The sequence below is a fragment of the Salvia hispanica genome, chromosome 5 (genome assembly GCF_023119035.1).
Source record: "Salvia hispanica cultivar TCC Black 2014 chromosome 5, UniMelb_Shisp_WGS_1.0, whole genome shotgun sequence".
In the NCBI taxonomy this organism is placed as follows: domain Eukaryota; kingdom Viridiplantae; phylum Streptophyta; class Magnoliopsida; order Lamiales; family Lamiaceae; genus Salvia; species Salvia hispanica.
The window spans coordinates 9,347,160-9,374,644 of record NC_062969.1 but is presented as its reverse complement, the minus strand read 5'-3'; the positions used below and the strand labels follow the sequence as shown (position 1 = coordinate 9,374,644).

General features: G+C 37.4%; 5 protein-coding genes across 7 annotated transcripts; 3 read left to right on the top strand and 2 right to left on the bottom strand.

The window, feature by feature from the left end:
* The first annotated feature begins 281 nt into the window (after positions 1-281).
* Positions 282-4,805, top strand: LOC125186130 (BEL1-like homeodomain protein 7). The gene is made up of 6 exons (XM_048082462.1): positions 282-812; positions 1,007-1,127; positions 1,712-2,675; positions 3,132-3,511; positions 3,598-3,658; positions 3,959-4,805. Exons 3-6 carry the CDS (start codon positions 1,818-1,820, stop codon positions 4,595-4,597), a joined length of 1,938 nt encoding a protein of 645 aa, XP_047938419.1. The 5' UTR covers positions 282-812; positions 1,007-1,127; positions 1,712-1,817; the 3' UTR covers positions 4,598-4,805.
* Positions 4,806-4,939: 134 nt separating this feature from the next.
* Positions 4,940-11,225, bottom strand: LOC125186129 (protein CHROMATIN REMODELING 35-like). The gene is made up of 6 exons (XM_048082461.1): positions 11,079-11,225; positions 10,710-10,786; positions 9,315-9,898; positions 8,806-9,012; positions 7,804-7,962; positions 4,940-6,924 (listed from the first exon to the last, which is right to left on the bottom strand). Exons 2-6 carry the CDS (start codon positions 10,777-10,779, stop codon positions 5,143-5,145), a joined length of 2,802 nt encoding a protein of 933 aa, XP_047938418.1. The 5' UTR covers positions 10,780-10,786; positions 11,079-11,225; the 3' UTR covers positions 4,940-5,142.
* A 2,874-nt stretch (positions 11,226-14,099) lies between these two features.
* LOC125189116 (SUMO-activating enzyme subunit 2) lies at positions 14,100-18,871 on the top strand. Of its 2 annotated transcripts, none has more exons than XM_048086331.1 (11): positions 14,100-14,362; positions 14,443-14,532; positions 15,203-15,286; positions 15,373-15,591; positions 15,879-15,980; positions 16,315-16,773; positions 16,856-17,085; positions 17,314-17,407; positions 17,516-17,698; positions 17,782-17,915; positions 18,183-18,871. In XM_048086331.1, the coding sequence occupies exons 1-11, from the start codon at positions 14,330-14,332 to the stop codon at positions 18,526-18,528; spliced, it is 1,974 nt and encodes a 657-aa protein (XP_047942288.1). In that variant the 5' UTR covers positions 14,100-14,329; the 3' UTR covers positions 18,529-18,871. The 2 variants fall into 2 exon arrangements, with proteins under 2 accessions (XP_047942288.1, XP_047942289.1); XM_048086332.1 differs by having other exon boundaries at positions 14,102-14,362; positions 17,782-17,879.
* Positions 18,872-19,456: 585 nt separating this feature from the next.
* Positions 19,457-22,956, top strand: LOC125186511 (26S proteasome regulatory subunit S10B homolog B). Its single transcript, XM_048082883.1, has 10 exons — positions 19,457-19,656; positions 20,542-20,661; positions 21,019-21,155; positions 21,276-21,437; positions 21,518-21,604; positions 21,675-21,761; positions 21,859-21,996; positions 22,119-22,310; positions 22,410-22,508; positions 22,728-22,956. The coding sequence occupies exons 1-10, from the start codon at positions 19,554-19,556 to the stop codon at positions 22,800-22,802; spliced, it is 1,200 nt and encodes a 399-aa protein (XP_047938840.1). The 5' UTR covers positions 19,457-19,553; the 3' UTR covers positions 22,803-22,956.
* A 665-nt stretch (positions 22,957-23,621) lies between these two features.
* On the bottom strand, positions 23,622-26,963 carry LOC125187025 (bifunctional phosphatase IMPL2, chloroplastic). 2 transcript variants are annotated; one of them, XM_048083531.1, is made up of 9 exons: positions 26,436-26,963; positions 26,233-26,311; positions 25,528-25,622; positions 25,335-25,435; positions 25,135-25,259; positions 24,883-24,949; positions 24,347-24,436; positions 23,952-24,066; positions 23,622-23,863 (listed from the first exon to the last, which is right to left on the bottom strand). In XM_048083531.1, the coding sequence occupies exons 1-9, from the start codon at positions 26,770-26,772 to the stop codon at positions 23,793-23,795; spliced, it is 1,080 nt and encodes a 359-aa protein (XP_047939488.1). In that variant the 5' UTR covers positions 26,773-26,963; the 3' UTR covers positions 23,622-23,792. The 2 variants fall into 2 exon arrangements, with proteins under 2 accessions (XP_047939488.1, XP_047939489.1); XM_048083532.1 differs by having other exon boundaries at positions 25,386-25,435.
* Between the last annotated feature and the right edge of the window lie 522 nt (positions 26,964-27,485).

The following is a 27,485-nucleotide window of genomic DNA, read 5'->3' as shown; positions in this document are numbered from 1 at the left end:
AATGAGAGGGGCAATAAATAAATCTCTTGCAAATTTAGAGAGGCAAATACACAAATATGTTAAATACAAAGGTCCAAACTGATAATCATAGGGCCAAGAATTAGGTGCCACATCGAGACAAAAATATTAGTGACATGGGCACCCCCTATTGGTACATTTTAAAAAAATCAAATAAAAAGATTTTCCTAACCATTAAAATATTCCATCCAAACCACTAGAATAATAATAATGCAGGCAAAAGAATAAATAAAGCAAGCATTAGATGGTGGATATCGCAGACCTTCCATCCATGCTTAACTTAAGAGAGAAACTCAAGAGAGAGAGAGAAAGAGGTTTAAGGGAAGCTTTAGGTCCACCAACTGGTGGTTAGAGATTGGCACTCCATAACCAAACACCATCAACAGCAACAAAGAATCAACCAAGTCAAGCAACAAATAATAACAACAAACAACAGCAACAGCTAAGACAACATATATAGCTTCCTTTTCCCATTATTTACAATTGATTTATTTCCCCCCTACAAAGGTTGGAGAAAGGGATGTTTTTGAAATAAATACTAAAATACTAGTATCAGTTTTTTTTAAAATCAAGATTTGATTTTTATTTTTATTTTTCTGGTGTTTGGTGTGGGGTTTGTTTGTTCTGAGTAGTAATATAGAGCTCCCTTTTTTACATGATAGATATAGAGAGATAGAAAACGACTCCAAAAATAAAAAAAAAATTAAAAAAATTTGGTGTATGCAAGTCTCACGTGGGAATAGATAAAAAGAGTAGATGATGAACGAACTTATGCAAGAATAGTTATCATAAAGGTGAAAGCAAAGATTTAAAGGGGTGATAATGTTCTTGTACTTTCAACTTTGAAATTCTTGCAACTCTACTATATACTAGACAGGAGAAAAAGATAAAATAAAAAGTTTCTGTCCTTTTCTTTTATTCTTTTTCATTTGGGATTTAATTGTTCTTGCCTCTTTCTTCCTCCTTCCTTCTTGATTCTTTTTTTTAGAGAGAGAGGGAGGGAAAGATGGAGTATTGGGATCTGTTTGTTTGCAGTGAAGAAATGTTTTTTTAGACAGATCGTGGAGCTGCTGTTCCCCATAAGCAACACAGCTTATGCTGAATTTCAGGTTTGGAGATGTGATTGATTTTTATTTTATTTGTTTATTTGTTGTTGATGAGGAGAGGGAAAAAACAGGAAATTTTGGTGTCCCTTTCTCTAATGTTGATTGTATTGGATGATGTTGGTACAATGATGTGATTATAGATTGCAGCTTTTGTTGAATTACTGCAATTTTTTTATTCTTTTTTTCTTGCTTCAACCCACTTTTGTTTGCTAGTACTAATATTTTTTCTTTTTGGTGTTTGATTTCCCGGGATTGGGGTTTGTAATTCCTTGTTTTTAGATTGTCAATTGTCAATTTGTGGGGTTTTTTGATAGGATAAGCAAGCAAGATGGTTCATGAATATTAGTAGCAATTTTTTTGGATTTCTTGATCTTTTATAGCTATCACAATTGTCCTCTGCATATGCTTGTATTTGTGTGTGTGTATTTTGTTCTTTTGCAGTCTGATTATGTGTGCATATGTAATCAAAGATAATTCATTTGATTTATTTGTTTCTCCAAATGAATGTCTGCATGAAATCAAGAACACAGCATGCTTTTATTGCTTATGTTGAATTACTGATTAATTTTCCACCTGGGAATTTCCAGAGCTATTTGATATCTCTCCCTAGCTGCACTTAAACAAGAGAGAGATTGTGAAGAGTCTAAACTGAAATCCCACAAAGGGAAGAAACAAGGGCTAAGAAAAGAATACATGGGAACTTATTTTCCTATGTCAAACAATCAAAGAGATGCTGCATCAATGCTCTACTCCAAGGATCCTGCCCCAGCTTCTCACTCATCAACGCCGATTCTAACCGGGAACACCATCATGTACATGAACTTCCCGCCCTCGTCCGAGCCCTTCTCTGATGCAATAGCCAGCAGCTGTATGGATGCTCCACCTGTTGCCTCAAACTCAAACGCCTCGTCTCAGGAGGTTCTCCTCAACTTTGGGGGCTCACGGGCGTTGGAGAGCCAGCTAAACACGTGGAAGGACAGGAGGAACGAGATGCTCATGATGCACCAAGCAGGGGGGAGCAGCTCTTGTGTCCTTCAAGGCGGCCCGAGCATGCAGGGGCAGGGGCTGTCGCTTAGTCTCAGCACGCACGTCCCCTTGCACGTCCCGTACCAGAACGAGGGCGCTGATTTCTCCTCGATACTGGGGTCTAATGCATTGATGCAGGGCGAAGACAGGGGGAGGAACATTTCTTTTGAGAATGAAGATAATAGCTTTGCTGCTGGCTTCGCGGGGGGTAATAATGGGGATGGGGCGAGTGACATGTCCTCCTACGGAATGCCGAGTATTGCAAGAGCTGTTCCTAACTCTAAGTATTTGAGAGCGGCTCAGGAGCTGCTGGATGAAGTTGTGAATGTGAAGAAAGCCATCAAGGAGCAGAATGCTCGGAAAGAGTTGAGGCGAGAGGGTGAAGGGGAGTTGAAAGATGGAGGGTCGGACCCTTCGTTTTCAGCCACGCCTAAGGAGACTGGGGCCTCCCGTGTCGAGATTTCAGCAGCCGAGAAGCAGGAGTTGCAAAATAAACTGACTAAGCTTCTCACAATGTTGGATGAGGTGAGAACTAATGCCTTCTTTTCATACTATATGTTTTATTTTGTTAAGGTTGCTTTGTCTTATTACATTGCCAGATTCTGATGAGGTGAGAAACAATGTTAAGGTTAGATTAGTATGTCTAGTTTGCTGGTCTAATCACTTGTCTGAAAATTCCTACAATAATTTTGGTAAATTCTTGGATTTCTTCCGGGCACATCCTGTGTATAACCCGGACATTGAGGAATATCGAGCAAGGCATTTTCAGAATATACATTGGTTTCTCAATTCAAGATTTTGATGAGGTTGCAAACAAGTGGTTTTTTAAAGTCATGTGTTGTAATTTTTGTTAAGGATGTTATGTTCTTTGACATGGTTTCTCATTAAAGATTTTGAATGACTCAAGCAACAGTTGTATGCATATCTTAAGGTTGATTTATTTTACCACATTGGTTTCTCAATTCAAGATTTGTGATGCAGGTTGACAGGAGATACAGACAGTATTACCATCAGATGCAGATTGTGGTGTCTTCGTTCGATGTAATAGCAGGATCCGGAGCAGCCAAACCTTACACTGCGCTCGCGCTTCAGACCATTTCCCGTCACTTCCGCTGCCTACATGATGCTATAAATGGGCAGATTCAAGTAGCACGAAGGAGCCTCGGAGAGGAGGATGCTTCCTCAAACGAGAGGGGGGTTGGGATATCCCGACTGCGCTATGTGGATCAGCAGCTCCGGCAGCAGAGAGCCCTGCAGCAGCTCGGCATGATGCAGCAGCACGCGTGGAGGCCACAGAGGGGACTGCCTGAGTCCTCTGTTTCCATCTTGAGAGCTTGGCTTTTCGAACACTTTCTCCATCCGTAAGCAGCAAAAACGATTCTTGTGTTCGTCTTTTCTTTTCAGGGGATATCTGTGATGAATGAGTTCATGTTGTTTCATGCTGCAGCTACCCGAAAGATTCCGAGAAGATCATGCTGGCGAGGCAGACTGGATTGACAAGAAGTCAGGTGCAAATAAAATTCATTTTTTGATTAACTTATTAATCATTTACATATGATTGGGAAGTTGCGATTTCTATTTCTTAATTTCTGATGATGGTGAAATTAAATGTTTGGTTTTTTATGGAGAGAATTGTTGGAACTTTTAAGTAAGTGATGCTTGACATCATTGGATGTTAAAACAATTTCTCTGCCTTATTGAGTTATTATCGAAAGACATTCATAAGAAACATGTTGAGACAGAAGAACTAACACAAGTCTTTTTCTTGCCTTGCTTGCTAATTTATATGACTAATGTGGTTGGTTTAGGTGTCAAACTGGTTCATCAACGCTCGAGTGCGTCTCTGGAAGCCGATGGTTGAGGAGATGTACAAAGAGGAGACAGGTGACGCTGATGTTGACTCCAACTCCTCGTCCGAGACAAACCCACGAGCCTCGAAGCCCGGTGCAAAAGCCTCTGAAGACAAAGCAGAGGATCTGCAGCATGGCACGGCTTCCGCAAGGCAGCAGCTTATGGAGCCGAAGGGTGTTGAGATGAACGACGTGGAGATGATGGGGTCGGACGCCAACTCCATCTTCCAGAGCGAGTACGGAGTAGGGAAGGGTGAGAAGGCCGAGCACGAGACAGGCCTCTTCCAAGACGCAGTAGCGGAATCAAGCTGTGGGAGTGAGAGGTTCATGGGTGCCGGTTACCATATATCGGAGCTCGAGAGATTCGGTAGTGTTGGTGGAGGAGTTTCACTCACACTAGGGTTGCAACAGTGTGAGGGTGGGGGTAGGATGGCTATGCCTAATAGCAATCACAATGCATTCATTCCACTCAGAGAAACTGATGTATATAACACAGCAGCTTCTGCTATGGGGGGTGACCCTGCAGATTTTGAGTGCATGGATTCCGGTGGCCGGCAGCATCGGCTCGTCTCGTCGTTGCTACCTTCTTTTACCTGACTCTGCCCGGAGATGATTCCGGGCAAAATTAGGGGGGTGGATCTTGATATTTTGGGAAGAAGGTCTAGGTTTTATCTCCTGTTTTGTGAATCCATTGTAGGAAGAAAAATTGGTTGAAGGGTTTATTTGTAAAGAATTTACTGTGTTTGGTCTGTGTAGAAACCAGAATACGATGATTTTGTTGTATCAAGGAAATAAGGTTGGTTAACTGTTGCATCCCACGAAAAGAGAGATTTTAAGGTTGTAACTTTTTGAGTACAGAATTGACATGTGATAGTGGAACTTCATTAGTTGTACTACAGTATACTAGTATAACTGATCTCATTGTTTTCTTTTTCAATCTTGGCAGAAAATTATATTATAGATTAAACATAAGAGACTGAAACTAATGAGAATACAAAGTTTGAGTTTTGTGTTTTGCAGACACACAGTTTTTTTTAAAGTACCAAGCAAAAATCCAGCAGAATAAGCTATATAGCATGTACCATGAGCAATATTGAAAATGGTGGAAGTGAGACATCCATCGGGGAGGGGGTTCACTCGCACTACCTTCTATACACTTTGACGACGTCTTCCCTCAGTCGCGGAGTCTCCAAAAAGTCGTCTCCACAATTGCTGACATCGTCAACTTCCTCCATCTCAAAATTCAGCGGACCACTGCCCTCCTCCCATTCAAACCACAGCTTCGCAATTGACTCCTTCTTGAAGCATGAATTGTGATCCTCCTGTTCAGGTGAGTCAGATGCGACCAGCCTGTAAGTGTAGACTTTCTTGAGCTGGCCAGGTCTAAATGCTCGCCCAATTGCTTGGCGAGTGACTGATGGATTTAGATGGACGTCCAGTATAATGATGCGAGATGCCCCCACCAGAGATATCCCCTCCCCACAGGCTTTGATGGAGCCAAAGAAGACACGAGCTTCAGATGAACTGTTGAATTTATCCATTGAAAAATCACGTGTCTCTGCATCTGAATCACCCGTGATCATGAACATCTCCTTGCCAATGCTGTAACCCTTGACTTTAGCCGTTATTCTCTCCAAGAATTTCAGGGGTAGGAGGTATTGGCTAAACACTAGCAGTTTCTCTCCACTTGCTTCACAGAGATGGAGAAGATTAAGGTAGAAGTTGAGCTTCACACCTTCTTTCACATTTAGGCTCCCCAAGATGGCATCAATTTTCCCCTCATCAACTCTATCTTTTACACCGGAACTCTTGGCAAGTGTCTTCAATGTTGGGTGCAGATAAATAGCACTTCCTTGTGCATTAACTGAGAACTTCCTAGCCACTGTTTTTGTCAGCTCTTTAACGTCAGCCTTCTGTCTGGGGCTGAGCTGAAGATAAACTGAAAATTCCACAAGCCCGGGAAGTTCATCTAAGTTATCACCCTTGTAATAATGCAAGACACTTCTAGTCATTTCCCGCAAGTCTTGTATCACAGTCACCTTCCGGAGTCGGTTTTCATCTTTGATCAGCGTATGCTCTATAAGTTCATAGAACTCATTGTCTGTGCCATGCTTCATCAAATTCCTTCTGCCAGATATCTCTGCCCTGCTCAAGATACGCCTCCTTATGACTTTAGAAGTATCCATCTTCAGAAACCTTGGCCGCACAAGATTTAAGATATTAAAAACTTCTTTCACTTGGTTTTGATAGAGTGTCCCAGAAAGAACCACCTTTCTAGGAGTTGCAATCCTCTCCAGTGAGGTCAAGACATCAGTGTCTTGGTTCCGAGGAGTGTGACCTTCATCTAGGATGAGAATATCTGGGTCCTCCAGCAAAATAGTTTGGCATGCCCGAGCAACATTCCCGCTGTCAGAATCGCAGATAATAGAGGAGAACTGTTTGTATCCTAGAAACAGTATGCTCCTTTCTTTCTTCCATTCTTTCAAAACTTCAAGCTGCTGTATGCGGCTGTCAGCTTTAACTGAGTAGAAGTCATGTAAAGGTATCACCTCGACTTGCCATCGGAGGAATTCTTTTTTCCATATCGACAAGAGGCCCCTCGGCAACACAACCAGAGGTCTTGCATTTGGATATTTGGCCATGAAACTCTGAAGGAAACTTATGATCATGAATGTCTTACCAGAACCAGGAGCATGTGCCAGTATACAACCTCCAGGTTTATCTGCCACTAGGTTGCTCAGAAGAAAGTTAAAACCCTCAACTTGATGGGGTTTCATCTCCCTTTTGTGGCGTGGATGTGGGTGAATTTCAGCAACAGTAGAATCACCATCCGATAATTTGAATCGATCAAGGGGGATATCAATATGCTCATACTCCCTACTGGTTCGTCCTTCATATTTGTAAGTTCTTGTAGTCCTTGAGGTCTGTATTTAGAATAGAGCAAGCAAAGCAGTTCTCAACATCAAGTAGTCTTTGCCACAAAATTCTCCCACTATCAAAAAATTACTCGTTCATCCACACGGAAAAAACATACATACAATTTTTATTGTAATTAGGGGGGGGGGGGGGGGGATTTATGCCATGCAAGTATCAGAACAAGGGAAACACGCTTTGCAGATAAAAGGCCCTTCTCCAATACAACAAAAAACTAGCCATCTGTCAGTTATCAGGGTAAACACATAAAACCTGTTCCAAGTTGGCATTTGCAACATTATTGCACCTAAGATAAGCAAAAATGATATTTTTCTCTATAAATGCAAAAAGAAGATACATGAATCTTGTTTCTGATATTTTTCAAGAACTGAAGATTTCAAAGCTCTTATGCACATTGCTTTTACTAGCTGGAAGACCTACTTGCCTAGAAAACTGTTCCAGTGGCTTGACATGAGAGGCTCCTAAAGTGTAATGCAAGGTTGATGTGGATGCACTTTTCTTGGAATAGTGGTTATCAAGGAGTTGGGAAGATATACATCAAAAACAACCGCATACATAGAAAAAAAAAGGCGATGAGATACATCAATCGCAACACATACAAACGAGAAAAGTGGGGATGCCAATCTTCCTTCGCAAAACGTGAAGTCTGAAAGTGTGAAGGTTATAAAGGCATAATTCCACAAGAAAATGGACTCTTTGGTAAAAGTGTACGGAATATGAAATCCACCTTCAACAGTTATTATTTATGCTTGATTGAGACCTCAATTTTGGGTACACGCTAGATAAATCATTTAAATTAATTTTCTCAATACCTCATATTCCAATAAAACGACAACATAGTTTGTAGCATAAAGAAGTGCAGGCCATACCTTTGAGAAGTTATATTCAATAATGGTTTCAATTCCTCTCTTAATAACCCCACAAATCCGGCATACATCACCAATGTCATCTTTAAAAATAAAAGAATGCTCACAGTCTTCTTCATCCCCAACATCATATTGATCATGTAGAGCTTCTCCAGTAGCATCCTGCCGCATATCAACGGAAGAGTTGTTAAACACCTGCCTCTAACTACAGTTTTCAAAGTAGGCAGAAAAACTAGCAATTATATATTCTATATGCTAAGAACGTATACAGATTAGTGAAACAATGTATTGAGCATATTTATGAGTCTGTGAATGGAAGTAGGAATAGTTTATGTATAAAAATATTTAAATCACAAAGGAATGGGTAAATTTCATAATTACTCAACCATGTTATGACAGTTCACTGAGTATATTACTAACTAAGAAGGATTATATCAAGATAGCCCATATAGGACTGAAAGCTAACAAGCATAAGAAAATCTATTATGTGCAGTTCCTGCAGAAAATACTAAACTACATTCAAAATATGTGTAGAATGAAAGATGTGATGATCCTCATTGTCATTTGACATACTGGAAAGGAAATTTCAACATATCAGAAGTCCCACAAAATTTTCAGATATACATATTCCTGGTATACTCAAGAGGTGTAATGAACAAGTTTTAAATTAGAGACCTTCATGATGTCAACTAAACTATTCCTTGAACTCATGTCTCCCTGGATCACTTGATTCTTGTTATTCTATATTACTATGTGAATGAGACAATCAGTATACTTCAGGATACCTGCATCTAAGATCCAGAGAGCCTCAACAGTTACCTATTTACGTAATATCTCTTACCTATGAATTAATTTATGATGAGACAAGTAACAAATAACAGTACATTATTTTATCAACAAAGTTGACATGCTAACTGGATAATCCTTCGTATGGGAAAATTTTAAAAAGATGTACCACAGAGCCAAAGTATAATATTCATAAGGAAACTAAGAATAAGAGGATACCTTTGAATCCACTAAAGCCTTCGTCATCTCTTGCCAGATATCATCCAGACCATCTGAATTGGTATTAGACAATTCATCATCCCCCTCTGAGTCATCGGTACCCACATACACTCCTTTATCACTTGTGGTTCCAGTTTCAGCTTCGTCTGTAATATGCATTTGAGTACCTGCTTCTAGAAAATTTTTGCTTTTGCCAGAATTCCAGTCCTACATAAAGTTAAGGCACAATAAATTCAAATATAATGAAGCCATGAAGATCAAACCATAAGAAACTACACAAATAGTGCAATAATATTTAATCATAATGGAATTATTATGAAATGCTCCAGTCAGGAGTACATTTTTTAGCACCCCAAACCCATTGTAAAAGTTATGTAAACAACTAAACATGCCACCTAAGAGTAGCATAATAAGTCTCATTTGGATCAAAATTACTAGTTCGAAAGAGCCTGTCACATGTAAGTAAATTGATAAGGCTCCAAACATAGGTGAGTCGAGAAGTGCATTACCACATAATCTTTCATGAGGAGATTTGTGGTAGGTTTATCCTTAATGAGAAGATTTGCAGTAGGTTTATCCTTAATGAGAAGATTAATAGAAGGTGGCTTCAAATCCACTTCCAGTGGACCACATGTAGCATCATTATCATCATCTGAATCAATGATAACCACTGGGGCAGCATGATGGGAAAGCTGTGATTCTGGAATCAACCTTTCCATTTCCCCATCATTATCATCATCAAGGTCAATGACATCAGGAGCAACTAGCTCCATCGGCTTTGACACCACTGACTCTTGCACATCAGGACATGTGGTCAATGATAGTTCAGGATTCTGTGCATAAAAGTAATCCAACACCTGCCGTCTCCGCTTAATAAGCTCTTCTATCTCCTTCGTCACACTCCCAAATCTACCAGAATCCAATTGGTTCAGCAAAATCTTTGTGGTGTAAGGATCCGATTCATTCAGAGCTTGTGTATATGTTTGGTTTCTTCTCTGCTCAACTACATATCGCCATGAAGCAGGAAAGGTACCATAACTATAATTACTTCCTTCATCTGCTTTTATCCTTTTGCGTCGTTTTGGGCCCAAATCTGGCAAGCAATATAACATATTCAACAAAGTTTTAGATAGTTTATAATTTGATTGGGAAAATTGAAATTACTGTTCATATATAGTTGTTCTGGGATATAAGCAAAGCATGTGAAACTACTGAAGACTAACAATTTAAGTATTAACTAACAGAAATAATGTGGTTTTTGTGGATTTCCTGGTGAACTGTAGAACCTTAGTTTGAAAAATGCCCATACCATCAGCAATGCATCAAATAAGTCAACAACACATATCAAATTATTTGAACCATCTACAGAGAAAGGAGTTCCTTTAAAGTCTACATAACATCTCCACAATTACAATTGCACCACAAAACAGCAAGAAAAATTATAACAAATGCATCAGTTAATATCAACTTCATAAGTTAATGTAGTTTTTTCAGGTGTGACTTGTCAACAATCTAAGCCATCTAAAAGCTCGTGAAGGTCAATGCACCCATGGTTAACGTGGAATATCATACTGACAGTGGAGTAAACAGAAGCAGCATACAATCGCTGCATCATTCATCCGACACATCAATGAGCATCTACACCCAATTTAACAGATGCTCCATTGCATCTACCAATAAATTTAACAATGAGCATTGATAACCAAACATAAACCTTAATGAATAAGACCAGCTTTCTCTTTCCATTTTTGTACTACTTTAAATCAGAATACATAAACAAGAGTAACAATGAACAAGAATAAACATTTCCCCTGTTGAAAATCACATAGAAGTTGTGTGTGAACGGGAGTTGTGCTAGCTTGTACAAGAAGAATCACAAAAAAAAAGAGCGATAAAATTAATACCGCTTGAAGAAGTAGCCGGAAATCTCTTCATAAATGGACTGAGATAATTTCTGTCGGTATCAGCATCCATTCTCCGGCTAAACACACAACAATAAAATAAAACAGATTATGTCGACTCTATCCAAACACAAACGGCAAATGCATGTACCTCAAAAAGGAAAATCGTTTGCATGCCATAACATAAGAATCGTATAGCTCTGGTTAACAGAAATATAAAAAATAAATTAAACTACCCAACAATGATCCGAATCCCCAAAATTGAACCCTTATAAAACGAAATTGTAACCATAACTGATAGTGGAAATGCAAATCCTCCTGACCTAAGGCCATAGGATGAAATATTGAACGAATTGCAGAATCAAAACTTACATATCTCAAATTGGTTTGTGGAAAATGAGATGATTTGCAGAAGAACGTAGAGCTCAGTCAGTAGGGGCAACTCTAACCAGTTGGCAAATGCAATTGAAAAATAAAATACTTGTATACTCCGTTAAAAAGGGAAGGACAGTCTACCCTTTCCCTTGCGGCTTTGCGCTTTCCTTAACCCTATGCTTTGTCATTTATATACTCCTATCTCAATATTTAAAAATATTGCAAAAGTCTTTCTAGTAGTATTACATGAAAGTTCTGAAATTTGTGCTACTTTTAACTCTCTATATTATAAAAAGACATAAAATAATATAATCCATAACTTAAGAAATCGACAATTAATGCATAAAATAGATATTTAAAAATAAATTAAAGTAGGGGAAGTTAAAATAGTTATTTTCCTATAAAATTAAATGACTTATTTAGTTTGAAAGATAAATGAATAGAAAATAATTAACTTGGGATTGACTGCGTAGGGGCGCACTATACTCCATACACTCATATCGATATAACATCCATCTAATAGTGACCCTTAGATACAGAGGAAGATGGTGCAAATATCATGAATTCGAATTGCATTGTTTGTATAATCTTTTGTTTCAGAAGGGTAAATCGGGCATAGCATAATCTTTAAGGCGCGAGATTACTGAAATGATAGTTCTCGTTTTTAAGGCGCGAGATTACTGAAATGGTAGTTCCCGTTTTTAAGGCGCGAGATTACTGAAATGGTAGTTCCCGTTTTTAAGGCGCGAGATTACTGAAATGGTAGTTCCCATTTTAAGGCGCGAGATTACTCTGGACGTTTAGTGCACGTCTCCACCAAATCTCATTCAATTCAAAACTTTTCGACTTCCCACCCATTCTTCGCAAACCGATCACACAAGAATCTGCAAACCCTATAGTTGCATCTCTACCAACATTTCCCCTCTCCACTTCTGAAATCTTTGTTCGTAATCTTTCACGAATCTCTACCGACGTTTGCCCTCTCCATTTCTGAGATCTCCCATTGCAACTCTCCCCTCAAAATTCAAACAGGAGTTGCAACTTTCTAAGGTTCTAACATTGTATGAACTCTTCTCCCGACTTGGAAGGCGATTTCTTATGTATTGATTTGAAAGCTAGTTTTTCAAAGCTGTGTTTTTTCTTCATTATGTTTCTATAGCATATGCTTCGATTTTGTCTTCTTACTAAGTTTAACCTACTTAGTTTGTTCAATGATGGTTTAGAAATGCAAAAATTCGAATGACATTATAGTAGACGGTGATGAACTATTTGATGGATAGATTGATTATGCCTTGACTTATTCTTCTAAATTGTAGCAATTGTAGCGACACTATTTTATTATCTCACCATTTAACACAATAAACGACACTTTTAATATTTCTGTCTAAAGAATAAAGATACGCTTTAACTACAACAAATGGAGGGAGTATTAATTTAGGAATATATTTTTGACGAAGAAGAATCTCAATTAAAAAAAAATGAATTATTTCATTCAACTTAAGTTATTCTTTTTGGCAAAATTTAATATACTTAATTTTTCTTACTTTACTTTCTCATATACTTTATTATCTTACTATTTTTGCTTTTTCTTATATTTTATTATCACTATGCTTGTTTCACTAAATATTTATTCAGAGTTTAGCGGGTAGCGGATATATCCATTACCCGCGCGGGTATACCCATTAGTCTCGATAATACCAGTTATTATTAGTATTAGTTATATACTACCATTTTTTAATACTCTCCCCGTTCCATATCAATAGAGGCGTTTCAAATAGTTAGAATGGAGAAAAAAAGTAAATAGTTAAATAATAATAGTTAGAATGGAGAAAAAAAAGTAAATAGTTAAATAATAATAGTTAGAATAGAGAAAAAATAAAGTTAGAGAAATAATAATGTAGAGAAGAGTATTTGTATTATTATTTTTCCAAAATGAGTGAAGAAAATGAAATGCCTCTATTAAGGCGGAACAGTGGGAGTACTTTATAATCTAAGAGTTATTTTGAAACATTTTTATATTCCTACGAACATACAATAGAAAACTCACCGAAACTAGCAATAGAGTGTCCCTTCACGTTTATTGTCAATCTATTCAAAGTTTTACCATTGATATTAATAAAGTAAATTAAAGATTTTTTATTAGGATTTCGGGTCGGGTACGGGTACCCGGAATGTAGGGTACGGGATATCTGTCACGGGTATCGGGTAATCCCGGTATATCACAGGGCGGGTATTGGGATAATAAATTTGGTTAAAATCGGGTACGGGTACCCGACTTGTCGAGTGCGGTTACCCGCGGGTAACCCGTTTTGCCATCCTCTGTACTACTAATATTACTGGATTAAGTAAGCATAGTTAACCTCTAAAAATTGAAAAAAAGAGAGAAGATGATGTGATCTAAGCATATTTGTAATAAATTCGACCCAAAAGAAATTAAATTGTCTTCATGGATATTAATATTTCGTGAAGGACCCTAAACGTTTTATCATCAATCTTATTTTCCACTTCTAAATTACTTTGTTTAGCTTAGAAATACCACAATTCTTCTTCACAACGTTTGAGATAATGTCCCAATTATTAGTAGTATTAAATTTTCACCACTGTTCACATATTACAAATAGTAATGCGACATTGCAACTTCTTTTCATTTAAAGTTAATACACCAAATATTTGACCGTATATGTACACGCTATAGATTTTAGAAATTGAGATAAAATAGAAAAATAACCCAAATAAAGAAATGATATAATGTTCACAAGTACCTACCATCATGTAACTACGACTTTTTTTTTTTTATCATATAATTACGACTTCAGAGTGCAATTAATAGTAGTAATTAAAATTAATGAAAATAAACACAATATTTGCACACGACGACTCTTTGGCTACTTTTCCAAGCAATGAATGTGAAAACAAAATAAAAATCTAAAATCCAATCACGACGTCAACAAATTGTAAAGCGGAAATTACTAAAAAAGAAAAAAAAAGGCTAAGTAGGAACGAATAATAAGATCTTCGTAGCGCAGCAAAACTCACTTCCTTCTACCATAAAAGGAGCAAGAGTAAACCATTTTTCATTTCGCGCCCATTCTTTGATAATTCCCCCCCAAATTTTGCTTCCGAGATTCTCTCGCTGCTTCACTTCCGAGAAACGGGTCTTCTCCAACATTTTATGCAATAGTTGGGCGCAAAGTTGCTGCCGTAATCTGCAATTGCTGTTTTTTTATTCATCGTTTCTGTGACCAACAATGGATTCCGAGCAGCAGCAATCCGCAATTGAGGTAGTTTTTACTTGATTTTGCTTATAGATAGTTATTAACTTTAATTGGAATGAATTATTGATTTAATTAAATGCTGTTAGGGTGCAAAAGTGCTTATGGTGGGCGCTGGCGGCATAGGGTGCGAGCTACTGAAAACCCTCGCTCTATCGGGGTTCAGAGATATCCATATCGTGAGTTCTGTTATTTCCCTCTTGAAATTTGATTTCGTGTGGTTTTGAATATATGATAGTCATGGCATTTTAGGGGTCTTTTACTAGGGTTTAAGAAAGTGCTTATTTATTTGGTCGGAGGCATTGCTTATGCAGATTATACTTGTGGAAACCCTCACCCTATTGGGGAATCCGTGTTTGGCTTAGCTTATCGTGACCCTTGGCTGATGGAGAGGGGCATTATGGACTTTTTTTGCACATAAGTAGAGATTTTGAAAAATAGAGAGTACTTTTGGAGAAGGGAGGTGGGGTATAGAGATCTGAGTTGAAAATAATTAGCTTCTAATATTTGAATTACAATGGTTTTTAATCATGCCTGATTATTCAGTTTTTTGTTACTTGATGTCTCACAACTAATTAGGATGTGGCAGTTGTACTCGAGCATCCATTTGCTCATCTATGCTGCAGGTCAAGAAAGTGGATTATAAGTTACTGTATTTGATTATTTAGTATCCCTGAAGGACAAAATGAAGTTTTTGTATTTGTACTCTTACTTTTGGATTCGGTGTCTCATATTTCCAATCTGCTGAAGTGACTCTTCTGAGAAGATGGGCACTCATGTACCTAATTTTGTAATGCATGATTGGGCATAGAATGATATAATGAATAAAGTTTTGCCTGCCTTGAGCAGATTGACATGGATACAATTGAAGTCAGCAATCTAAATAGACAGTTCTTATTTCGACAATCACATGTTGGTCAGTCGAAAGCCAAAGTGAGTGTAAAATTCAACCTCCTTAATCCTTGTCTGTTATGGTTTAACATGTTTCCTGATATAGATCTACATAAATGTCAATCCAGGTTGCTCGAGATGCAGTATTGAAATTTAGGCCTGACATTAGCATCACATCCTACCATGCGAATGTGAAGGACCCTGATTTCAATGTTGATTTCTTTAAGCAGTTCAATGTTGTTATGAATGGGCTTGACAATTTGGATGCCAGACGGCATGTCAACCGCCTTTGCTTGGCATCCGGTGTGCCATTGATTGAAAGCGGTACCACTGGCTTTCTGGGACAGGTGGTGTTTTCTTATTTGAAAAGGTTCATAGAATTTCATCTGTTTTGTAGTACTATAGCTGTTCCTGCATTATTCTCATATATTCAGTTGCACAGTTTTCTGGTTGCTTGGTCTGGAATATAATAGTACTTGTTCATGCTTTGGTGATATAAACCTACTTTATATGATATTATATTTAATGGATGAGCCTGGTGATCCATATTACTTACTAAAGTAATGAATTACCATATCTAATTTTCTGTTCTGTTTTTTTTCGTTAAACCTTCTATTTGGATGATTGGACGCAGGTGACTGTTCACATAAAGGGTAAAACAGAATGTTATGAATGTCAGAATAAGCCAGCTCCAAAAACTTACCCTGTTTGTACTATTACAAGTACTCCTTCAAAGGTACAACAATCTCTTACTGCACAATACTCTTGTGTCTGGAGTCTTATTTTTCTAAAAGGGCGCTAGTATTGCAAACTACTGCGATTTTGGTTATCTCCATCATAGTTATGATGCATGAGAATAAATTTCTACCAGGACTATTGGTCTAAAATGCCTTCACCTGTAGAGCAATTTATCCTGACCATAGATGTTTTACTTTTTTTCTACCGCGTTGCTTGTGGAGTTAACTGATGAGGCTTGAGTTGATAAAGGCCATTCTCTATCAGTATTTTTACACTCCTTGACTTCTGATCCAGTCAATTGATTATTATGATTTGTTTTTTCAAAATTGCAGTTTGTACACTGTGTAGTATGGGCGAAGGACCTGCTTTTTGCAAAATTATTTGGCCCCAAAAATCAGGAAAATGATTTGAATGTTCGTTCTAGTGATTCTTCAAGCTCATCCGAACAAGTTGAAGATGTTTTTGAACACAAAAATGGGGAAGAAATTGAACAATATGCAAGGAAGATATTTGATCATGTATTCGGTTATAACATTGAGTTAGCTTTGTCGAATGAAGATACATGGAAATCTCGTGGCAAGCCAAGGCCTATATATTGCAAAGATGTCATTCTAGCTGAGCATGTTCACCAAAATGGAAATCAAGGTAGAGGCTCAGCAGCTGGAGATATGACATCAGTGTCTGCAATGGCAACTCTAGGTCTGAAAAATCCACAGGATCTTTGGAGCTTGAAAGAGAACGCAGCAGTATTTCTTGAGGCTCTAAAATTATTTTTATTGAAACGAGAAAAGGTATGAGGCAACTTCTGAATACATAATATTCTTGGTCATGTGATTCCTTCTTTGTGCCTGATATCTAATGTTTTCACATCAGGAAATTGGTAACTTGAGTTTTGACAAAGATGATCAGCTGGCTGTAGAACTTGTTACTGCAGCGGCAAATATCAGAGCTACTTCATTTGGCATCCCCTTGCATAGCCTTTTTGAAACCAAAGGTATTGCTGGAAACATTGTACATGCTGTTGCCACAACAAATGCTGTCATTGCTGGATTGATTGTGATCGAGGCTATTAAGGTGCTGGAGAATGATGTTAAGAACTATAGGTAGGTCCTATTTCTACTACATTCTCTAGTAGTAACAATTATTTATGACAAATGATGTCTTTCTAATCTCTTACACTAAATTTAGTTATGGGCGAATATTGTATTTCTAACAATGTTGCAAGAAGATAGATCAGTGATAAATTTGCATCCTTTTCTACTCATCCTTTCGGTGAATACTTAGAAAACAGCTTCAGTATATATTAATATTCTATTTAATTCTGCATGTAGGATGACTTTCTGTCTTGAGCATTCTTCAAATAAGATGCTACTCATGCCAGTCGAGCCCTTTGAGGCAAACAAGTCATGCTATGTTTGCTCCGAGGTTTGTGGTCTGATCATCTTTTCCAATTATGTGCTTTGTTCTGGCTGAGAATGTATTTAAATGAATTAGACCAATTAATTTCTAAGACTGATATGTTTCTGTAATTAGACACCTTTGACGCTTGAGATTAATACACGCCATTCAAAGCTGAGGGACCTTGTTGACAAGATTGTGAAGGCAAAGCTTGGCATGAGCTCACCCCTAATCATGCAAGATTCCACACTTCTTTATGAGGTTGGTGATGATCTTGATGAAGGAGAGGTTGCCAATTATGCAGCAAACCTTGAAAAGGTTGACTTATATTCCTATTCCATCATTTACATAATTGCATTAGTGCCATTCTTTTTTTAATCATGGTTTACACCTTCTCTTAGGTGCTATCTGAGCTTCCTTCTCCAGTCCGTGGTGGGACAATTCTTACCGTTGAGGATCTTCAACAGGAGTTTAAATGCAGCATCAATATCAAGCACAGGTTTGTCCTGTGCTTTGGCGAGTTGTGGCTGCTTTGGTTTGATCCTCCATATCTTCTCAATTGGTTTTTTAGCATCTTTATAAAATTTTATCATTCAGGAAACTCGAGCAAGTAGATTTTAATCACTGAATAATCTGATTAAAATTTGTGGAACTCTGCAGTTCACATAATAGTATCCTTTCCCTTTCATGCTTTTCATCACCCGGACACCACCACATGTAGTTTTGGATATACTACTATTTTCCGATCCACCTGAAAATAGGCTAGTCTCCCGACTCTTATTCATACTTGACAACATTGCAGGGAAGAATTTGATGAAGAGAAGGAACCTGATGGAATGGTTCTCTTCGGCTGGACACAAGCTCAGGCAGCGGAAAAGAACAGCAAAGTATCAGCTGACAATGGTGCGAGCACCTCTGGTGCATCTGAAGCTGCTTCCACCGAGCCCGAGGATGACGATGACTTACAAATCATCATTCCACCATCAGTATCAGGAAGGAAGAGAAAGCTATCCGACGTCACTGCTACTTCAGGTGCTCCATCTGCTGCCAAGGAACCAAAGATCAAGAGAAAGGCAGAAGAGATCGAAGGTGAGAATGACATAGTCATGCTTGACGACGGCAACAAAGTGAAGAAAGGAGAAGCATAGCAAGGCCCATTTGGGTTTGTTAGACTTTGACGAGCACCCTCGCCCTAACTTGGTAGAATACAAAGAGAAAGGTGATTCTTTTGGTGCTTGTTAACTTGTAGACTTTGGCTTTTTTAGGCACCTTCGATTTTTGATTAGGAGCTTTTGTCGGATCTAAATGTGAATGTGCAACTGATTTTGCCCTTCTCCTATCATGTATTCCACTCCCAAGTGCCTAAATTAGGTTGAGATTTATTTAATACTAACAATTGTAATATTTGTCTCTTGCTACTATTTTCCCACCAAATAACTTGCAAATTTAGGAAAAACATGTTATGATACATTCGTTCTACTACTTTGTCAATGACTGGTATCACCTATTTACTCTCTTTTTTTCTACTTTATTCTTTTCTTTTTTTTAACACAATTTCTTAATTTTCGTGCCTAAAAGTTTTGACTTAAATTAGTTGGATAAATATAGTACAATAATTGTGGAACTATTTACCTATTGGATAGAGGACACTACTTCTTATAACCTAAACTAAGCATCTTACCAACTATGTTGGATTTCATAGTTAATCTTCAATCAATCTATTAGTAGTTGATATTAATCACACTTACTTTATTTACTCTCATATATTATTTTATCATCATTTAATTAATATTAAACACAATTTCTTAATAAATACCTCAACGTGGGACGGATAGAGCATACTACTAATATACTGTGTATTAGATAAATCAATAATTTAATTTAATCAAAATTGCTTATCAGAAAAAATAAAATACACTAAACTCGTATATAAAAATTAAAAAATACTCAAAAATTGGGCCACAAACATATTAAAGTATTAAACTACAAATTAAGTAAAGCAAAATGGGCCACAAACATATAAAATGGCCCAAATCCAAGAACGCTCTCACAAGCTTAGACTACAAAATTGTAGGAGTATCTTGCTTCGGTAGCAAGTTTGAAATCAATTTCTTCATTTTTTTTTTGATATCAAACCAGAAATCTATCGATCTTTCCTTTCGAATCGGAAGCTATGAGCAGCGAGAACGACGATGCTGCTCGCCGCAAGGCGGCCATTGCTGACTACCGGAAGAAGCTGCTGACTCACAAGGAGCTTGATGTCCGGGTTCGATCTGGTAATCGAGCTCTTATAACCCTAAATTTTTGCATTTATTTGTCAAGCATTTTATCTGTTCGATGTCTAGTTCTATAATCTAATGTGAGAAGTGTTAGTTTCCATTGCACTCTTTTTTCTCCCTTGTCCTGCGAAATTGTAAATAGCTTATTGAATGTGTGACTCGTTAGCTCTTATTATGATTGACTATGATTTCGTATGTTTTCCTTTGTTTGAAGCTGTGAATGCTTGTTTTTCGTGTGTCTAGAACTGCCTTGTTTGTTTTGCTGTGGTATATGACAATTCGGACTCAGCGGCATATGTTTTTTTAGTTAAAGCATCAGAATAGGGTTTTTGGCTCAATATATTTATCACTTGGATGTAATTGTGGAGCTGGAGTGCAACTTGAAGTATCATTGTAGTTGAATGATTGAATCCGAAAACTGTTCATGTGTAGGAATCTTCATATATATAGATAAATTTGCAGTGATTTCATTCATGGATTAGTTACCATTTTAATAAGGGCTGTCTAAACTGGACAAACCAGTACTGTGTAATTTTCGCTATCCATGGGTAGAATGTGAAGATTGCACGCATTTGAGATGTGTCTTTTCCTCAAGGTTTGCATCAGATATGATACCATTTACTTTCTTGTTTTGTGTTTTCTCCGTTGGTGGGGCCCAAATTAGGGTAACTAACTTGTTGTGCGAATAATGTTTTCTTTAAGTTAACAAGTGGCTGAGAGATCCCTTTTTCCGTAAAAACTTGATATGCTCAGTCTTTGATTTTGCTATCTCGGCTGCATTTTGTGACCCATGCTATTAGAGTGATGGTATATTAATGTATTATTATGTCTGAAAATTTGTTACAGTTACTTATGGTTAATGGTAATATATGATTTGTGCAGCAAGAGATAATCTAAGGGCTACAAAGAAGGAGTATAATAAAACAGAGGATGATCTAAAGTCGCTTCAGAGTGTTGGACAGATAATAGGCGAAGTTCTGAGGCCCCTCGATAATGAACGCTGTAAGACATTTATGTTACCTTTTTTTTTCATTCCCTTCTTCATTGCCATTTATTTCCATTTATATGCGTTTTGAAATACCTTTTTTTTAAGTGCTGTAATAAAAGTAACTTTCTTACTGCCTTTCTCCGAACTTTTGCACTGGCAATACCACCAATGTAATTTTAGTTGAGGGCATATATTGAACCTGCAATATTGAAATGAATGGTCTGCTTAAAGTGTAACCAACATTATTGTTCCTGCTTCTGAAGTGTTTTTGCATGATCATATTTCATTGACGTTTTCATCATTGATTAGGTTCCTAGAAGTTCTTGTCTAACTTTCTAATATTTGATACGCAATTGTTTTCCATATACTAGTGATAGTTAAAGCCAGTAGTGGCCCAAGATATGTGGTTGGGTGCCGCAATAAAGTGGATAAGGAAAAACTTACAGCAGGAACTCGGGTAGTTTTGGATATGACTACACTTACGATTATGCGAGCTCTCCCTCGTGAGGTATGCGGTGTTCAACATTAATGCTTGATTAACTGGATCATTTAATGATCAACTGATACTTGGTTTCAAGTGGTTATGGCTAGCATTGCTTATGCATTATTATTTGATTGTACTCCGCAGGTAGATCCTGTTGTGTATAACATGCTTCATGAAGATCCTGGGAATGTTAGTTATTCTGCTGTTGGTGGGCTGTCAGATCAGATCCGAGAACTGAGAGAATCTATAGAATTACCTCTAATGAATCCTGAGCTCTTCATAAGAGTTGGCATCAAGCCTCCCAAGGTAATGTGACAAGGTCATTTACCGAAATCCCATCTCAACCCGCTTTTGGATTTTAGCAATAACTTGTGAACACGTCTTAGGGTGTACTTCTGTACGGGCCTCCTGGAACCGGAAAAACGTTGTTGGCCAGAGCGATTGCTAGTAACATTGATGCCAATTTCTTAAAGGTAGGAAGCTACCAACACCTCTCATATAGTCCTCACGTGAAGTGCAGTTGCTGATAACTATTAACTGCAGGTAGTATCAAGTGCTATTATTGATAAGTACATCGGTGAGAGTGCGAGATTGATTCGGGAAATGTTTAATTATGCTCGTGATCACCAAGTAAGCAATATACAATGCAATTGATTCTTCTGGGTACATGGAGATTTAGATGTAAAGAATAGGATGGCATTAACAAAGATAATTTCTCTCTATGAAGCCCTGCATCATATTTATGGATGAGATTGATGCCATTGGTGGACGCCGTTTCAGTGAGGGAACAAGTGCTGACCGTGAAATCCAGAGGACACTTATGGAGTTGCTAAACCAACTTGATGGATTTGATCAGCTGGGGAAGGTCTTTATTTACCACCATTGTGAATTATGGATATATATTTTTTTGTAGCAGGATATAAGTAAACATCATTCCATAGTCTTGTATGGCTTGCTATATTTTTATATAATGAATTGTTAGTGCAGGTTAAAATGATAATGGCGACCAACAGACCCGATGTCTTGGACCCTGCACTTCTTCGTCCTGGTCGCCTGGACAGGAAAATAGAGATACCATTGCCGAATGAACAGTCAAGGATGGAAATTCTGAAAATCCATGCTTCTGGGATAGCCAAACATGGTGAAATTGATTATGAGGCTGTTGTTAAACTGGCTGAAGTAAGTTAAACATACTAATACTTTCAACACCTCCATCAGATTCAGAACAATGTCGATCTTTTTGTCTGTGTTTGAGAACTGATATGTTGCGTGGTTCAGGGGTTTAACGGGGCAGATCTTCGTAACATCTGTACCGAAGCTGGAATGTCTGCAATTCGGGCAGAACGTGACTATGTCATTCATGAAGACTTTATGAAGGTAGATTGCCTATGTTTTTGAGGAATCAGTTCAATTTTATCTTAATTCTCGAACTTGTCCAAACATAAATAATCTGCAGAAGTATGAATCATTTACCTCAAGTTCCTGTTGCAATAAATAAAATTTGTGATTGCAAATGTGACAATTTGATCCTTGAATTTAGACTTTGTATTTTTTTGTGTAGAAAATTGAGTTGGTTGTGGTTGAAAATGTTTGCAGGCTGTAAGGAAACTGAATGAAGCGAAGAAGCTGGAGTCAAGTGCTCACTACAGTACTGATTTTGGGAAGGAGTAGATTTTGAAAGAGGGTAGACATGTATGATTGTTCATTCTCTTTTCATTCGAAGAAACCAACACCAACGACCAAAGTTCCCTTCCATATTTAATTTGTTGCCCTTAATTTGGATATGTATTAGATTTTACTCAAATGCTTGAAAGAACTGCATGAATTCCAAGTGTGCCATAATGTTAATGCAAATCCAATAAAATTTGGAAGAAAAATAAAAGATGATGAGATTGAAGAGGTCAGCATGAATAAAACAAATACAGTAAAAAGTTTGAAAATGGGAGAGATGTAAGTTATTCAATGAGTAAGGAGTATTTTTGTCCTACGAAGGAGTGGCAATTAAATAATTTGAAAGTGTATACATGTCACTTTTCAAACTAAGAGACTAGTAGTAGAAATTTCTAGGGAAATCTTTTAGGTATGAAGATTTTGGTTTGTTTCAACGAAGATAACCTATTACTAAAATTATAATAACATCGCATAAGGCCATTTTCCTTACAATAGAGGGAGTATATAAAAACTCAATATTTGAGGGGAATGAGGTAGTACTACATTTTAAAGTGAAAATTGAAACAATGCAGTCACACAAGTACACTAAGGCCGGGACATTTTTGTTGCTAATATTTATCCCTTATATTTGCTGTATATTTTGATAATCATCTATAAAACCTTGAATCTTTTGATAGGTTTGAAATGTCAAGTCCCCACAACATGCAGGTGGATTTGATGTACTAATAATGATTGAAAATGTAGGTTGGGAAGTTCTGATTGAAAATGTAGGTTTGGAACTGGAATTGCCGATTGAAAACATGAAAGCCGGAAACCTAATAATAGTAAGATAAAATTAATTAAAGGAATCGATAAATAAAGAGGCTGTTGCATATAGTACAGCCTAATGCTACAACACTCAATTAGATATGACGCCATTTAAAATCCATGCTGCACATATTATTTCCTCTGTGCGTTAGCTTGGATAAGCTGAAGACTACTAAACCAGCACTAGTGCCATTCCAACGTCTCCAGAGCTTCATCATGAACCCTTTTGTCCCCAGCCGCCACTACGTTGAAGCCTGTAAAACAGAGACCACGTCTCTTACGCATATGTTACCGGCTAAAATCATAAATTTGCGAATCAGTGTGTATAGAGAAAGGCCATACTTGGAGGAGCTTGTGATTTCGAAGAAGCCTCCCATTTCAGTTGATTCCCTTCCCAATCTGTTATAACTCCACCAGCACCTTCGATCACAGGTATCAGGGAAAGGAAATCGTATGGCTGGGAACATAGGTTCAAAACAGAGATTTTAGCATCATGCATTTTATGAGCAAATAAACTGTTGCAAGGCTAAAAGGTCATATTAGTAACAAGATCACAGACTATTGTCGATCTAGAGATACGAGCATTCAAGATATCAGATGAAGAACTGAAGCAAAAAGAATAATAAATAAAAGCACGACCTCCAGATATCAAATAGCAAACTGATCAAATACCACTGCAAGGATGCCAAATCAAATACTACATGATTGAAGATTGTAATGCATCAAAATAGACGCACCTTGAGGCCTGACTCAACCACGAGGTCCACAAAACCTGACGCCAACAGAGCATAAGCATAACAATCACAGCCATAAAGTGGCACTTTTACCTGTCGAAGCAAGCAAATATAACATCAGAATAAGAGAACCCTGTGTGTATATTTGAAGAAAAATCATAGTATTAGAAATAAAACTTAAAGAAAAAATCATAGTATTAGAAATAAGACTTAAATTATGAAGTTTAGCCAACAGAACGGGCATTTGATCACACCATAGGAAAATAAATAACAATAGGAAAGAAGGGCGTATAATAGATCCCATCCTACTAAAGTATCAAGATGTTAAAAATAAATAAACTAGTGAAATATTTCTTTAGTAATATGAATTCAGAACTTTTTTCAAACAAATCCACTATACCATCCAGTAAGGGCTATAAAATGATACTGCCAAAACTATCTCGTTGTCATAAATTTCAGTTAGAGAACTGTTCATGCAAAACGAAAAGGAGTAGCAAGACTACACATGCTGAAATTATACTGACTAAAACTAGATATACCTTACTTCTAACCCGAGCGAATGCCACCTCAGCATCCCCAGTAAATAAATGAGGGCTAGTTGTATACCTGAAACAGAACCCAACAAGGCAACAACCCATGACCAACAAAACAAATGAGGTGAAAAGCAAAAGCATAAGATAATAGTATCACAAACAAACAGCTAAGATCAAATTTTCTAGAGTGACTAATATCAACTCGGTTATGTTAGATTTGCATGAGATAAGATGTTTCTCCTGACATGGTAAACATACATATATGCTTTTGACAGTTGTTCACAATAACGTGTTGAGATCTCCTGTCCATTCAAAGCAGTTCTCCTCCCAGTTATGCCAATCCATCTTTCTTTAAGGATAGGTTGATCAATAATGCCAAGAATCTGTTTAAACATTCACAAAATAAGTTCAGTAACTGGACTCGAAATACAAAATAAGGAAAGCCAAAGAAGCAGAACATATTTCTCTTCACAGCCTTCCTCACTGGAGTAAATACCTGGGAACCTTACCGGTTCCCCCTTGTGGAGTAAAGAAATTAGAGTTCCAAACACAGGTTTGCCTGTATAAGTATACAATTATTAGCCACCACACAGCTAACAAGGAAGACATACTTATTATATACAAAGCAACAATAATTATGTTGACATATACCAGTGATAAAACTTTTAGTGCCGTCTATAGGATCCAGAACCCAAACAAAATCTGCAAAGTCTTCTTTGCACATCCATCCATTCTCCTCCCCATAACTGAAATTGACGATCAGTTGTTTTTTAGACACCAAAAAGTGAACAAGCTACAAGAACTTTGATTAAAAAAAATGAATATACAGTGCATCTTCTCCATGCTTATGTTTAAACATCCTTATCTGATGAGATGAGAATTCAACTCAATAACATACGTAGATATGTGTGTCTTGTGTGTGTGTATGTACGCCCAAATATACCATATATATGACGTGTAACAAGATTACATTCCTTCCTGATATATTCATTTAACTAAAGTTATACTAAGTGAGGAAAAACTACTAGCCAAAAAGCAGGACACAGTTAGGATATAATTAGGGAAGTACAATCACAAAACAATGGGATAGGAGAAAAAAGCATTAATAATTTCTGTGTAAGTTTGCACTTGGTGCCTGATTTTACAGATTTTGTCACTGGTTAGCAGTTGAGAAACAAAAAGTCCAGAATACTGGAGTACAATTGTAATCACATCAATAGCTTCAATTCAGAAAATAGATCAAATAAACAATCCGACTAACAAAATTTGCAGATAAACTAGACAAGCAGAACGGTAAAGTTCAGAAGTCTTATAGACGGAACAAATTACTCAAGGCAGAAAACGCATAATACTCACATTGCATGAGAAGGAAAATTCTCATGTATAATTTTCACCATTGACTCCTCCGCCGCCTGATCCGCAATCGTCACAGGACCTAATGATAGCAAAAACAACTTAAAACAATCCAGCCTACTGGAGAATACTGCCTCTAAACACAAGGAAACGCTCTTAACATAACACAACGAATTGTATAGAGAGTGTGTGTGAGAGAAACTGACTTAAATCCGGCTTATCGAGTATGTCGAAGCTCTTGCGGAAATAGCGGCGGATGACATCGCCGGCGGCGTCTGCAAGCTGGTTGCCGACGTCTGCGAAACGGTCGAGGTCGCAATCGTCAAATTCTAGGGCAATGGCGGCTTGACTTGTACCTCCGTGGCCATTAGAGAGAGAGCAACGAGCTGAATCCATCTTAATTGAATTGAATCGAATCGAGGCGAGATTTAGGGCTGAAGGCTTACGATCGGAGGAGAGAGCAAGAGGAAATGCAGGCGGCGGAGTTAGAGAGGGAAAGGTGGAGCGAGAATGGGGGAGGAGCTGGAGAGATTGCATCTGCATTGATGGGGAATTTAAGGGCGGGAAAGAGTGAGAGGAGGCAACGATGGGTGGTGACTGTGAGAGAGAGAGGGGGACGCGAAGGAGTGGAGAAGGGACGTGGTCTCCACCGTTGGATTGGTCGGCCTTTTTGTGGTGACGTCACGAGAAACACAAGATAGTTTCTAGCAACCGTGACTCACTGTCGACTGAGGGCAGCAAAAGAAATGAATTTTGAAAGAGAAGCCGTCTAACACTCAAAACAAATAATGATGCAATTTTGTCAAAAATAAATTTGTTTTGCAGTCATATTATATTTAATTTAATTGTATTAATATCAATTTTACTATCACGGGACTATTGCAAAAAAATTAATGGTTGTGATTTTATATTCAAATTTTAAAATTTATCTAAAAATTGATTTAAATGGCATTATCTCTGTAATAATACGTCAAAACTACTAGAATAGGAAATTAGGAGTATTTCGTAAAAAAAAAATTCAATGGAATATGATCGCCGGATTATGATATGTTCCACACGTAGAGTATTATATACTACTAGGGTTAGCCCACGTGCTATGCGCGACACATAATATTTTTGTTCTATTAATTACATACTGTGAATAGATTAAATAAATTAAAAATAAAATAATGTGCAAAACAAATAAAAAACATACATATATAAACATTAGAACAATAAAACAATACTTGTAAGACATGAAAAAACTTATATGTGAA